The sequence below is a fragment of the Castanea sativa genome, chromosome 1 (assembly GCF_040712315.1).
Source record: "Castanea sativa cultivar Marrone di Chiusa Pesio chromosome 1, ASM4071231v1".
Lineage (NCBI taxonomy): Eukaryota > Viridiplantae > Streptophyta > Magnoliopsida > Fagales > Fagaceae > Castanea > Castanea sativa.
Window position 1 is genome coordinate 32,587,743 of NC_134013.1, and position 14,412 is coordinate 32,602,154.

A 14,412-nucleotide genomic window follows, 5' to 3' on the forward strand; every position below is an offset into this window, starting at 1 on the left:
CAGCAAGGGTGATAACCCTTGCACAGGACTTGGTATTGCAAAGTTTATGCTTGAAAGAGATTCGGAAGTAGTGATAAATTCTCTTCAAAGTAAGGAAGCCTCTCTATCTTCTTTTGGCCATCTTCTTGAGTCAGCTAAATCCACTCTAGTTACCGGTAAATGTATTGCTTTCTCCCATGTCCGTAGATCTGGTAATAAAGTAACTTATAACTTAGCTAGACATGTAAGACATGTTAGAGATTTGTTGGTATGAGTGGAGAATGTTCCACCACATCTATATGATGTATTCTTTGCTGACCCTGGCTGATTTTTTTATAAAAGCAGTAGTCCTTATTCTCAAAAAAAATCAAAAACCGCACCAAATTCTACCATTAACACCAGGTACATACAAAAATCTCATCAAAAAAAAAAAAAAACACCAGGTACATATATGTCTTCATATGTACTCGCCATATCTTTTGCCGAATCTATACGGTATGTAAGTCTTGCCCTGTAGTAATTGCTCCACACTCTCCCCACTCTCTCAATCCCAAAGTCTCCCCCTCATCCCAATCCCAATGAAAGTTCCTCTCTCTCTCTCTCTCTCTCTCTCTCTTACTTTATCCCTTCTTATGAGCTTTCTGAGTTATGAAAGTAGTAATGGCACCTGGCTTCTCACTTTCCCTTTCCCAAACTTTTTTTTTTCTCCCTCTTACTTAAGAAAGAGAAAGAATCATTAGAGAAAAACAGCTACTTTGCATGAACGCACCTTAAGAAGCTGCCAACTGGCTCTTGGAACTGCCACGTAGCACTTGTGCTGTTGGGTTTCACTTTGACGTGGCATGCACTGAGATCTTAGACCTTCATAAATAGGCTTTGTATTGGAGGTTTGCGCTAGCTCTCTCCTCTTCATCACTAACACTCATAACTTCAAACTCCCTATCTCCCCCCCTTGTCTCATAACTCATAGCCACTATCATACTATTCACTCTCTTTCCTTAATTTCCTTAGAGGAAAAAAAAAAAAAAAAGCAAAAAAGCAAAAGGAAATAATGCCAGGATTTGATGTCGAAACTCCCAATGGAGATTCATCAAACGGCCCAAGATTTTCTAGAGACAGCTCTCGAAATACGCGTGACTTGCCATCTTTATCGTCTCCTTGTTTTCCTATTACTCTCAAGGTAACACATATAAAGAGAAAAGAGTCCATATCTAATGATTTAGGTATGTTTTAATGGAACATATCATTTTATACAAAAAAATATAAATATTTTCTAAAAATCCGACAGTATAGCGATATTAATTCTTCAAGATCTAACAATACAGTGATAAGAGTCAATACTATCAATAGTTCAATATTTGATCGATGATTTTATTTTCTGGATGTACAGAAGCAACAGTAAAACCATGTCATTCCATAGTTATGATTGAGTTGGCCAAATCTTTGACCTTGTTAACAATTTTCTTTTACTGTTCATGCAGTTCGTGGACGTGTGTTACCAAGTGAAGATAGAGAACAAGCAAAAAAAGCGCAATTTTGGTTTCAAACGCATGTTTTGTGATGGACCCACACAAACACGCGATCAAGAACGAACAATCCTGAATGGGATCACAGGCATGGTGTCCCCAGGACAAATCCTAGCCGTCCTAGGCCCATCAGGGAGCGGCAAATCAACGTTCCTCAATGCTCTTTCAGGTAGACTCCACCATGGTCATGGCCTCACCGGAACAGTCCTCGCCAACGGTGCTAAACTCAGCAAAACCGTGCTGAGAAGAACCGGTTTTGTGACCCAAGACGATGTTCTCTACCCTCACTTGACTGTGCGTGAAACCCTAGTCTTCTGCTCTTTACTTCGCTTACCAAACTCTTTGACAAAAGAAGAGAAAGCGTCAATGGCTGAGTCGGTGATTTCTGAGCTGGGTTTGGTGAAATGCCAAAACACAATCATAGGGAACAGTTTCATACGTGGGATTTCTGGTGGAGAGAGAAAGAGAGTGAGCATAGCTAATGAGATGCTGAATAACCCTAGTTTGCTCATATTGGATGAACCCACGTCGGGCTTGGACTCAACCGGGGCACACCGGTTGGTTTCCACGTTGGGGTCATTGGCTCAAAAGGGCAAGACCATAGTGACTTCCATGCACCAACCATCTAGCCAAGTTTACCAGATGTTTCACTCAGTCTTGCTTCTCTCAGAAGGGAGGTGCTTGTACTTTGGGAAAGGCAGTGAGGCTCTCAGCTACTTTGACTCCGTCGGCTTTTCGCCAGCTTTTGCCATGAATCCTGCGGATTTTATGCTTGATCTCGCTAATGGTATGTTAAGTTAAAATTTTATTTCCTGAATATAACATCGTATTGAATACTTTTTTATATAATATTTAATCTAAGCATTAAATATATAATTTATTTCAAATGGAGGGATGTTAATATCTGTCGGTTGAGTTAACTAGGTTGTAGTCTGGTGTGGCTAACATGATTGTTGAATTTATTTAAGGTCTATAGTTTTTGATTCAAAAGTAAAAGCAAGGTTGGCCAGCTCCATCTTTTGAATGAACGTTTGTTTGTGTGTCTATTTTTTTAATGTAAGTAGTTTACACTCTTCTATTAGGAAGAGTGTACCTTTTTGACTTCCTTTTTTCCCTTTTTCTTTGGTTTGTTTTGAGGGCATTTTGTAGCACTAGTTATAATGTGGTCATTATTATGGCAATTATGGCTAACGTGATCCCTTAGTAGGACAATGTCCCACGCCACACAAAGGCACAAAACTATGTGACTCTTCTCCATACTTAAGGTTTCAGTTGTGTTGGTCATTATTACTGACCAGCTTGGTCCCTAAAGAACCCAAATGATGGGCCACACTGCTCTTGGTTTGTGTCACATTGATTATCTTCTTTTGCCACAACATTGGCCTAGCTAAGGGTGTGATAGTGTTACCTAGTGGCTTGTAGAGTGTGTGACTTGGCATTCTTCATGTCATGCTCTAATAACTTTTAATCAATATATAATTTATTTCTTTCTACCGTTTTATTTAATTTCTAATTTCTATACTGACAAATCCAGTGGTGTGTCGGTGGTGAATGAATGGTACTGGCTTGTCGTGTTGGTGTTGGTGGCGGTGGTGCAGGGCTTTATAAATTTTTTTTAAAAAAATTCAAATGAAATGGAAAGGCAAAGCCTTTTAGGAACTGTGGTGAATAGAATCGACCATACACGTACTAGGCTTTGATTTTATTTCCATATTGAGTATTTTTTGTTAGAAAATAATTTCTTGATGCACGTACAGTACTCCACGTGTCCTCTTTGCTGTAATAATTCCATTTTCCTTAAACAAAAGAACACGTGTCCTCTTTGCTGTAATATTTCCATTTTCCTTAAACAAAAGAACACGTGTCCTCTTTCATTGAGTTTGACGGTCTCCAACTTTTTTTTATTTTTTATTATTATCATTATTATTTTTGCCCTTTTGGCCAACTCGATTTGACTCTTTATGCTCCAATCCTTCCTATTCTTTTTAGCTTTATTAATGAATTTATCCCACCATCTTCTTTTGTGCTTAGTGTTATATATCCATAGCCCATCATCCACAGGATTAGCAATAGCCACTGCCTTGGTGCCTCCTTTAACTTAGACATTGTGATTATCTAAGATTCCAATCTTGCTTGTATAATTGAGTGATTTTTTTTCTCATTTTACATGCTATGAAATCTCATTAATTAAATTTATGCTGAAATCTACTATTTATATTCATATGAGAGGAGAAGAATGATATAATTCAACTGTAGTTAACACTACAAAAACGTCTAATTATTGAATATAAATTTTGTGCTTATGTACATAGTGAATGAATTGGAGGATTTGAATTCCTTTTAGAAACTTATAAATGATTGACAAAAGTTTTAAAAGCTAAGAAAGTAAGGGGCTGCTCTATTCAGGTGGCGATTTGTCACTGTTTTGAAGCTTTCATTTACAATGGATGAGAATTAAAGTGTCAATCCAATAAAATAAGAAATATATTTTAAAGAAACATCTTTAAAATTCAATTTTACTGAATCTTTTTTAAGTTTTATGAGGTAGAGCTTGCTTTAGTATTCCTCCGATTCCATTCCATTTACTAAATATATAGTAAATAGCTTACCGTACAAGAGGTTGAGTTTTGGATTTGTTTTTGTTTTGGAAATGTTGGAGGGGAAGCTTGCAATATGCGAATCATTTTTAATGTCTTTAAAAGCATTTTTCCAATAGGGATTTTTATGGATGGAATATGGGTCCCAACATTCCCCAATTTATAGACCATGGACCCTACAATCATGTCCCTTGTCTCGGAATATAAATGACTGTATGAGCTTTGGGCAGTCCAAAGAATCATATCAATTAACTTTGGGTAGGTTAGGTGCCCCTAGTAAATGAGTTGACACCTATCTTAATTCGGTGATTGTAGCAGCGATGATTCATTTTAAACTTTGATGATGAGATCTTCATTGTAGTGTCATTAATTAGTGTGATCGATTTTTCATTCATAAAAATATTTGATTTATTTTATCTCATTAATTTCACACCTATAGTGAGTTAGAACCATCTTTTTAAACAAAACAGAGGCACTATTAGGCTATTTTAACTATATTTAAAGTAACATTATAATACTTGGCACTTACCATTTTTTTTTTTTTTAAATTTGAGATAGTATTATTTTTTAATTTGATACTAATAACAATGGAAGAAAGAAGATTTGAACCTTGATTTTAAATCAAATAAAAGAAAGTATGTTATACCATTGATTGAATTATAAAGGAAGGTATATATGTTATACCATTGATTTATTATAAAGGAAAGTATATATGTTATATCATTGATTGAATTATAAGACTCTTCATTATAATTAATATAAGCTAAGCACTGTGCAAGAATTCTAATTATTCTTAACAAAGCCAAAAGCTTGTTGGGAAGGCTGTAATTTATTTTTCTTACCTAGTTTTTTTTTTTTTTAGAGAGTTTTAACCTATGGCGTCCGCTCCTGATAATAGCTTTTTATTATCAGATTAAGACACCAATCAATTTTTAATGTAGGTAGGGATTGAACCCTAGATCTCTTATACAACCATCGGAGACCTTTACCAACTGAGCTAACTGGAACCCACTTCTTACCTAGGTAGTCCTAGAGGTAGTGACAATGTTATTATTCATTGTTGGAATGTATGTCCTTATGGCACGCATTAATCATTCATTTTTAGAAACATTTTATCAAGAATTAAAAGATGTCAAAAACTTAATAATGTTTTCATTTTTCTATAAAAAGTTTTCTAAAATGATTTACTAATGCATTCCTAAAAACACACAGCAGTAAAACCCTTAAAATAATTGAAGGTAAGTAAATTCATGGTACAAGGTCTATTAAATATTTCAAATCAAATGGTTGAAATCCTTACCTACAATTTATAGTTACGTACTAAGCCTGCGTTTCTAACAAGTCACATCATTTTTTAGGTGATAAACCACCGTATAGTGAATCAAGTCTCTGGCAGTATACAATATATTGCTTGAAAACCTAGGTTTTGAGTTGAGTGTAACTCTTCGACAGAAATGCCTCTTAAAATGAAAGTTGGTTTCATTTTTGAATGTCTTGGTGGATATGTCACTTAGCAGAGTTGAGAATTAAATAATGCATACAAGACTGTAGAATATTGAATAAGTGCTCTTTGACTAGGTGCCTCAACTAATGCATACACAAATATATGGGGGGTTGTCTCTCAACTTCCCTTTAATTTATTCTTGGACACAATAATTATCAAGTGGATTGTGGTAGAGAAGTCGACGATGAATTAGTTAAAGTTGTGTTTGTTTCGAGGAAATATTATTATTTCCCAATTTTTCTTATAGATCTTTTAAAAAAGAAAAAATCTTGAAAAGAATTTAAGAGGAAATATTATTATTTCCCAATTTTTCAAATTGTCTGGTTTGGGCAAGTATTATTATTGCTTTTCCTATAATTTACAAATTGTAAGAAATAGTTCATAAGGCTTCTTTAGTTCTTTTGTCCTTTGGGGAGATTGTTTTTTGGATAAGTTTGAGTTATTAGCAATATATAATCTTTAACTAGTAATATTCTTCATTCATGGTTTGTGCCAAATAGGGCAACAATATCTACCGGTAGTGAAGCATTCAATCACACCCAAGAAATTACTTAATGGGATTCCATAGGTTTGCATTAGGAGCATTTTAAACTATAGAAAAAAACATACAAGAGGACAAAGATTAGCGTCATTAATAATCAGCGAATTGACCTTTCTGCTGTGTGATATTGTGATGGGGAGTGCACTCATAGGATAGGACCCCTAGATTTCTTTCAATTTCATTGTTGTTTGCTGTTTTGACCACTGATTTTGTGATATTTCTTATGTCACTAATAATTAAGCTAAGGTAAGTGGTAACTCTATGAAAAGATGAGTGGCCAACATAAATATACTCCTCGTCAGAAGTGGAGAACACAGTCATTTGTGGACAGAGTTAGATTTTTGTTTTTAACTGGACCAAGGAGATTGTAAGGCAAAGGGATGATATGAAATAAAGGTGGATCGAGCTAGGCAGTGCTCAATATGTAATTTAGAGGACTACGGAAGATAATAATTAAGGTGGCTGACACACAAGTTAAGCAAGGATCTAACTTAGATTTTAACTTCTATTATTTTTGCAATATTATTTTTGCAATATTGTTGTGCGTAGTTAGTTAATTTTAGCTTAAATTATCAATTCATTTTCATTTTTATTTATTTTTTATTATTATTTATTTTTTTATACGGTTTTAATTTACATGCATATTTTTCATATAAAATAACAGTTGCTCACATATATGATCATTTTTAGACATATATCATACTATTTTACATCCAACCCCCTTTTAACGCTATAAAGATTTTTTTTGGTTCAGACCCCAAAAAGGGATTCTACATTTTAACACTATCTTATATTTGTAATTTGAATGGAAAATTGTTTTCTTTTACTTCTTCATAATATAAATTATTGTGTTTGGTGATTGGAAAATGATCATCTAGAGTATGGAAAAAGTAACTAGTGTTTCCGTTGTGGTCACCTAGCTAGCTAGGATGCGAAAAAAAAAAAAAAAAAAGTACTCTAAAATTTGTACTACATGTAACGGAAACAGTACTAGATCTAGATATCACCTCCCTAAGATGTCCCATGCAACTTTTATTACACCTGTTAAGACTAGATACTGCATGTCCTCTACTTCCTGCATAGACTTATTAGGACCTATGTTGAAGAGCAACACGTGTTTGGTTGCTTTGAATTGAACTCCATCATAGTTCTTCCAAAGCAACCAAAAGGTTTTAAAGTTTTGCTAGCTTTGGTTTGAAAATTGAAAAGAAATCCAAAAAAATAAGAGTTTCGTGTGACAAAGATAAATAAAAAGTGTGGTCGCCCTAACTCTAGGCCTCACCACCAACTGTTGAGTGGATTCCCACCATACTTTACCACTAACATTGGTCAGCTTTTGTTTTAGTAACCTTTTTCTGTTGTTGTGCTACTTATTTGCTCCTACACGTCACTAATTAAGTCTTACACCATTAATCAACTAATAATTCTTTATTATTATTATTACAATTATCATTATTACTATTATTATTATTATTGTGCATTTCCTGCTATTATCCTTTTCCTTTTCCTTGTTTTTATATTTTATTCTAAAGATAGATATTGTACATGTTAAAGTGCATTTATCAAGCAACTTAAGAGGATCATGTTTTATTTAACTGAATTGGTAAAATTTATTGTGATCGAATAAAAAATTTAGGGCTTAAACCCTCTCTATACTAGAAATTAATTAGTGTATTAGTGTGATGATAAAGATTAATTATTATAAAGCGGACACAATTGATATGTTAATTTTTTTTTTTTTTTTAGAACCATTGATATGTTAAAATTGTATGATATGATTCATATCTATAATAATAAATAATAATAGATTAAAAAAAACGCGTCTTACTGTAGGATCAATTATATGCCCTTTGTTTGAGATATAAGCGATCCGATCATATCTAGTTTAGAAAATCTATGATCTTGGCCCATCAGGGATCTTTCTCTCCCTCCACCAAATTTTGCCTTTCGGCATTCCCAAAATCACTGGAGCTTCTCTCAAATGTATATATTTTTTTTTTTAAAGTTGAATTAAAATCTGTTGCTTTTAGCTGCAAAGTAAACCCCACTCCACAAAGTCTTGTCATATTGCATTTTATTTTTAAAGCATCTTCTTTGAGTTTTTATTGTACGCATGTGGATTTATTTAGGTTAGATTTTTTTTCCTTATTTTACTTTAAAATTAAAAAAAAAAAAACTAATTAACAGTATATACGACTATATTTTAGAAGAATTGCTTTAAAGAATGCAATGAACATAGTCAGTTAATGTTAAGATCCAACCACGTCAACTAGCTTAAATGATCACATTCGTATGATTATTTTATTATTAGACACCTGGTCAATTAAGAATGATGTCGGTTATTATACACTAGAAGTCTAGAACCAACGAGGAAAAGAAAGCGGCGTAATAGGTTGTCTCTCTTCCATTAAAACGTGTCTCTCTATGATGTGCCACCTCAGTTAATGATGAGACAGTAGGCAGCTTATTCAATTTTTCGCAGATTTTTTTTATTGAAAGTTTGTTAATGTACTTATATATTTTTTTTAATTGAAAAAAAAAACTCTACTTAAAAACTAAAAATTAAAAGCTGAACAAAAAAATTGAAGCCAGACACTATCCTCTCTATTCTCTTTGATTAGTGAAACATCTATATGATAAATAACATTTTTGGTGAGCCCAATAAAAATTTCTTTGATGGATTTGCATATGATTCTTAGTAGGGAGACAAACAGAATTAGAACCAATTACTTGTTTCCTCTTACAGTTAGTTTTAGTGTTTTCTTAAAAGTGATTTTTAAGTATTATGATATTGTAGAATCTTGGACCTAGATTTATTTGTTTGATTACGTGTTGCAGCGTTGCATGAAGATGGAACATCTTTCTTCTTCTCAACTTTTTTTTTAATTTTTTATTCTTACATTAGTTTGGTGGAGGAAGAATTTGAACCTAGATTCCTTAGATAAGGAGAATCAAGAAACACTATTAAGCAACAAGACTCTCTTATCTAGTGCTGTATTGGTTACTTGGATATTGAATATGATTTCAAACTATTTAAAGACATGGAGCTTTATTTTTCGAGGCCTTTACCAATGGTTCCCCTGTATCATTTTCCAATAATTGCAAATGTTCACTAGGGTTTTTGGCTGTAAAATTACTTTGTAATTTGGGTGGTGAAGAATCATGTTATCATGATTCAAAGGTGTTAACTATATGCCAAATTGAAATTACTTACCTTTGTGTGTAAGTAATTGCATTCTAAGATTTACAATTAGAAGTAACAACTTAGAATAACGTCGAGATTGTCACATAAATCTCAGTCATTCAAACTAATTTGTCTATGACTGAGTTATAACTTAGTGATATTGTTTGATATCTTTTATAAAGAGAAATATAGTTCAAATCATTTGTCTCCTGCTTGTTATAACAATTGAATTATTAAAATAAAAAATATATTTTACCATGAGATCCATTATTTTCAAAGTTCATCTTTTGGTTAAGATCACAACATTCAGAATAGTTATCCCTGCCCACATTCTCTTTCCAAAATTTGTGCCATGTATCAAATCACTTCGAGTGTGATCATAAGGATAAGTTGTTGCTGCAAATGCTTCTTGCCATCCAAGATAAAATTTCTTATCTAATTTCTATTCAAAAATCAATATCTGGTTTAGTGGGGAAAGAATCCCAGCAAGACATTAATGTCTTTCTTCATTTATGCAGGTGTCTGCCAACATGATAATATAAGTGAACGAGATAAGCCAAATGTCAAGCAAACCCTCTTTACTTCATACAACACCTTGTTGGCTCCAAAGGTAAAAGCTGCCTGTATGGACACTACCACCATTCCAACGAATAAAGAAACCATTTTTATTGGAGACCATTCTACAAAAGAGCACAGATGCAACAATAGACTCTCCCTTTCCGCATGGTTCAACCAATTCAGCATTCTGCTTCAAAGAAGCCTCATAGAACGAAAGCACGAATCGTTTAACACACTTAGAATCTTCCAGGTAATCGCGGCTGCAATACTCTCTGGTTTAATGTGGTGGCACTCTGATTATAAGGACATTCAAGATCGTTTAGGCCTCCTCTTCTTCATTGCCATCTTTTGGGGAGTCTTCCCTTCATTTAACGCCGTGTTCGCCTTCCCTCAAGAACGTGCCATCTTTATGAAGGAGCGGGCATCCGGTATGTACACACTTTCTTCATATTTCATGGCTCGAATTACCGGAGATTTGCCAATGGAGCTCATTCTTCCCACTATTTTTATCACCGTGACTTATTGGATGGCCGAACTGAAACCAGAATTGGGTGCCTTTCTATTGACTTTGTCGGTTCTTCTCGGCTATGTGCTTGTGTCACAGGGTCTTGGCCTATTTTTAGGTGCAGCTATCATGGATGCCAAACAGGCATCTACACTGATAACTATCACAATGTTAGCATTTGTATTGACTGGAGGGTTTTACGTGCATAAGGTACCATCTTGTATGGCTTGGATAAAATACCTTTCTACCACATTTTATACTTACAGGCTCTTTATCAACGTCCAATATGGAGATGGAAAGAAAATTTCATCATTGTTGGGTTGCTCAAACTCGAAGCATGGACTCAATACAGCTAGCTGCAAGTTTATTGAAGAAGACATTGGAGGGCAAATCAGCCCTGTGGCTAGTGTTGGCATCTTGTTATTTATGTTTGTGGGGTATAGGATATTGGCTTACATTGCGTTGAGGCGCATCAAAGCTTGAATAGTGTAATTTTTCAAATGACCGAAGAAGGAACCAGAAGGATGATTGCGCAAGCTGAGCATCACTCATTTTAATTCTGCTTATTGATATGTAGTAGGGGCCATTTTTATTATTTTCTTTTTCTTGAGGCATAGGGACCATAATTTCAACCTAACTGTATTGTACCGAAGATCAGTTTGCAGAAGTAATTGTATAAAATTGAAATAGCAAATCTCTTTTTGTTCGTAATTTTTTATAATCATGTGTGAGGAACGAACTTCATTTTATTGGCTATGAACTTATTATACATAGAAAACAATTCTATACTCTGTTTGTTCTTCTTTTCAACCCCAAATCATGCTTGACTCCATACCTATCAAAATCCTAAAATCCGCATATTTTCTCTACCAATCCGCCAAATAACATATCAAATCAGCCATAAATTTTAAAACATAACCCTTGTCCAAAATTTTCTGTAGTTTATATTTTTTTTTTCTGATAAGTAATAAAATTTATTAATAAAATAGATTACTTCATGCTCATGATGATGAGCACTTCATACACTAAACAGAAGTGATTTTGCGAAATCTATAAGAGTTTTACAATTTGTAAGAACCCACGCACAAAACTAATCAAAAAGAATTCTAATCAGCAATGCTTGCAACTGAATCTTTGATCTATCAGAACCTTCAACGTGCATGCAATCGTTTCTTTCCTTTCAAAAGAACTACATCAAAGATAACGATTCCACATTCCAAATTTCTAAATGTACCTCTTATATAATAAACCAATTCCGCAACCTATTTAAGAGAACTGTCACCCTCATTAGTAACACCAATGGATCCCAAATGTTTTGAAAACCAAGCACCACAGTTCACTGACTAAATCAAAATTAATCAGCAAAAGATCTATTGCCTCTCTATCTATTACATCAGCACATGCAAAACCAGCCAACCAAGGTAAATTTTCACCTTATGAGATTATTATAAGTAAGGATTTTTCCCCATGCTGCTATCCAAGCATGAGTACTCTTATGCATCACTCTTGCCCACACCTTTTTTATAAAGTTACGTCCATAACCAATAGACTTGACTTGGGGAAATTAGAGCCAGTTAAAGTATGTGAGTAAATTAAAGAACCGTTAAAGCCATAGCATATAAATTGTGAAAATAGATCTTTCTTTTCTAGACCTTTGATTAAATCAATGGTTTTCGTTTTAACAAAATTCAATGTTAGGAATAAATCAATTATCAAACTAGAAGTCACATAAATTTTTTTATTTGTTTTTTGTTTGAAAGCTCATGACTAATTCAAGAGATATTACTTTAGGTAGAAGTAACTTTGAACTTTGAATCGTACTTCATGAGACCAAAAGGCACACTGCATAAATAAATAATCATTTAAATTAAAAGTTCAGTCCAATATAAATGTTATAAATTATCCCTAACAACCAGTATCTATTTTTTCAAATTAAAGTATTATGTTCACAAGTCGTCTTACAATTCTTACATGCAAAAGGGTTTTGAGTCTTTCGACTCTATGAGTCCGTTTGGATAGAACTTATTTTGCTGAAACTGAAAACTGAAAACTGAAAACACTGTAGCAAAATAATTTTTAAATGTGTGAATAGTACCGTGGGACCCATTTTTAATGAAAAAGTTGTTAAAAAGTGAAATTTGTGGGACCCATGAACAGTGCACAAATGCACTGTTCATGGCTGAATAGTCAAACCTTGCGGCTGGGTTTGAAAAAAAAAAAAAAAAAAAAAAAGGAAGCAAAACGCAAACACAGCCATAAAAGCTGTATCCAAACGGGCAATATATATAAAGGTTTGTTATTTCTATTCAAAACCAAAAACAAACCCCCCCCCCCCCCCCCCCAAAAAAAAAAAAAAAAAGAACTCAAGAGATTGTAGAAAGGGTAATGGATGGAAATAGTATGAGACTTGTAATAGTAATGATTATGATGATGATGGGATTTGTTATGCTTGCCCTAGGTGTATCTCAAGCCAACGAGACAACGCAATCCTCTCTTCCCCCACATTTCCCTCCCTCTCCACTTCCTACTATACTCCCCCTTCTCTTCCCCCAAGTAGTGAGGATAGTTTGGTCACTACTGAAATCGGTGATCTTCCTAAACTCTCTAAAGTTTTAGAAGAAACAATTCATTTAGGAAAGTCTAAAATTCCTGGAGCGGCAAAAGGTATTGCAAAATGTTTATCATGTGAGGGTTGCCTAGAACAATATGGTCCTAAAATGAAAACAGCTTGTTCTTTCGCATGTAACATCTTACCATGTGGCTTATTTAAATTTAAAAAGTAGTCTTTGTTATACAAAAAACATTCAAGAGCCATCTTTGGATTCGGTAACTCTCTCTCTCTCTCTCTCTCTCTCTCTCTCTCTCTCTCATATAATTTAGATGTATGTATAAATGCAATTAAAAATAGGTGCATATATAAACCCCAATGCACTGAACCCAATCATTACCCTATGTATAAAAACTCCTACCCACAGCCTTAGGGTTATTTCTTTTTATTTTATTTTTTATTTTTTGTTTTCAAGTTAATAATATGCTTGATTGCAATAAGTCTGTTGTTTGCTAAAGGTAACTCCATTTTAAAATATCATATATTTTATTCTTTGTTTTGGAAGGTTTTTAATTATAAAATTTTTTGTCTATAAAAATGACATTGTATCATTTTATTAGATAAATTAAACATACGTGACAAGTTTATGTAGTTTTTAATGAAAAATATGGACAAACGAATTGTTGATGCAAACAGAATTAAACTTTAGCAGGTGGGAATAAAATCCAAACTGTTTGTTGGTATTTTCTTTTTTTAGAGAAATGATTTTATTTTTAAATTTGAATTGTATATATATATATAAAAGCAATAAGTCTAGAGTTTGATAAAGAAAACCTCCATGTATCCTTTGTGCTGAAAGGCTTATAATTAGGGGCGTAGCTAGCTTTGGACTAGGAAGGCAATGCCCCCCTTAATTTTTAAAAAAAATATTATTATATACATGTGTGTACTAATTTTAGTAATTTTTTTCTACAAAATTACATTTTTCACTTAAACAATATCATTTATTCTTTTAAGAGTAATGCTATACTCACAAACTGTTTTACAACATTTTTATAAACTGTTTTGGTAGCAAATCCTTATTAGTTTGCTCATGGACTCACCACTCACATCGTTTTTTTACTTGCTAGTAACCACTTATTACATCAATAATTTATAAAAAAATTTGTAGTGCTAGTATTTTCCTCATTTAAGTAACTATAAAAAAATTTATGGATCTAAAATTTAAAACAAAATATACAAGTCCTAAAAATAGCTCAACAACAAAAATTACCAATAGTAAAACTTTAAAAAAAAAAAATTAAGCTCAATTACCCAATTTTATCTAAAATAAACAACCCTGTTGTGGGGATAAAATGGTCAAAACACGCATTTGGGCCAGGGGCCTGATTTGGTAGTGTGAGCTTGTCCGAGCAGAGCCTTTGAGGCCCACAAGCCAACTCTTGCTAGAAAGATTGGTGAAGTTGTCCG

At 33.5% G+C, this 14,412-nt stretch overlaps 1 protein-coding gene across 1 annotated transcript; it reads left to right on the forward strand.

The window, feature by feature from the left end:
- Positions 1–881: 881 nt before the first annotated feature.
- On the forward strand, positions 882–11,101 carry LOC142640299 (ABC transporter G family member 25). Its single transcript, XM_075814365.1, has 3 exons — positions 882–1,159; positions 1,461–2,292; positions 9,850–11,101. The coding sequence occupies exons 1-3, from the start codon at positions 1,031–1,033 to the stop codon at positions 10,875–10,877; spliced, it is 1,989 nt and encodes a 662-aa protein (XP_075670480.1). The 5' UTR covers positions 882–1,030; the 3' UTR covers positions 10,878–11,101.
- The last annotated feature ends 3,311 nt before the right edge of the window (positions 11,102–14,412 follow it).

Excerpts from the sequence above, each read along its gene's own strand:
- LOC142640299 (XM_075814365.1), top strand. The coding sequence starts at position 1,031 with ATGCCAGGATTTGATGTCGAAACTCCCAATGGAGATTCATCAAACGGC. Across the intron at positions 1,160-1,460 it reads GTTTTCCTATTACTCTCAAG|TTCGTGGACGTGTGTTACCA; the intron begins GTAACACATATA and ends CTGTTCATGCAG. Across the intron at positions 2,293-9,849 it reads TATGCTTGATCTCGCTAATG|GTGTCTGCCAACATGATAAT; the intron begins GTATGTTAAGTT and ends TCATTTATGCAG.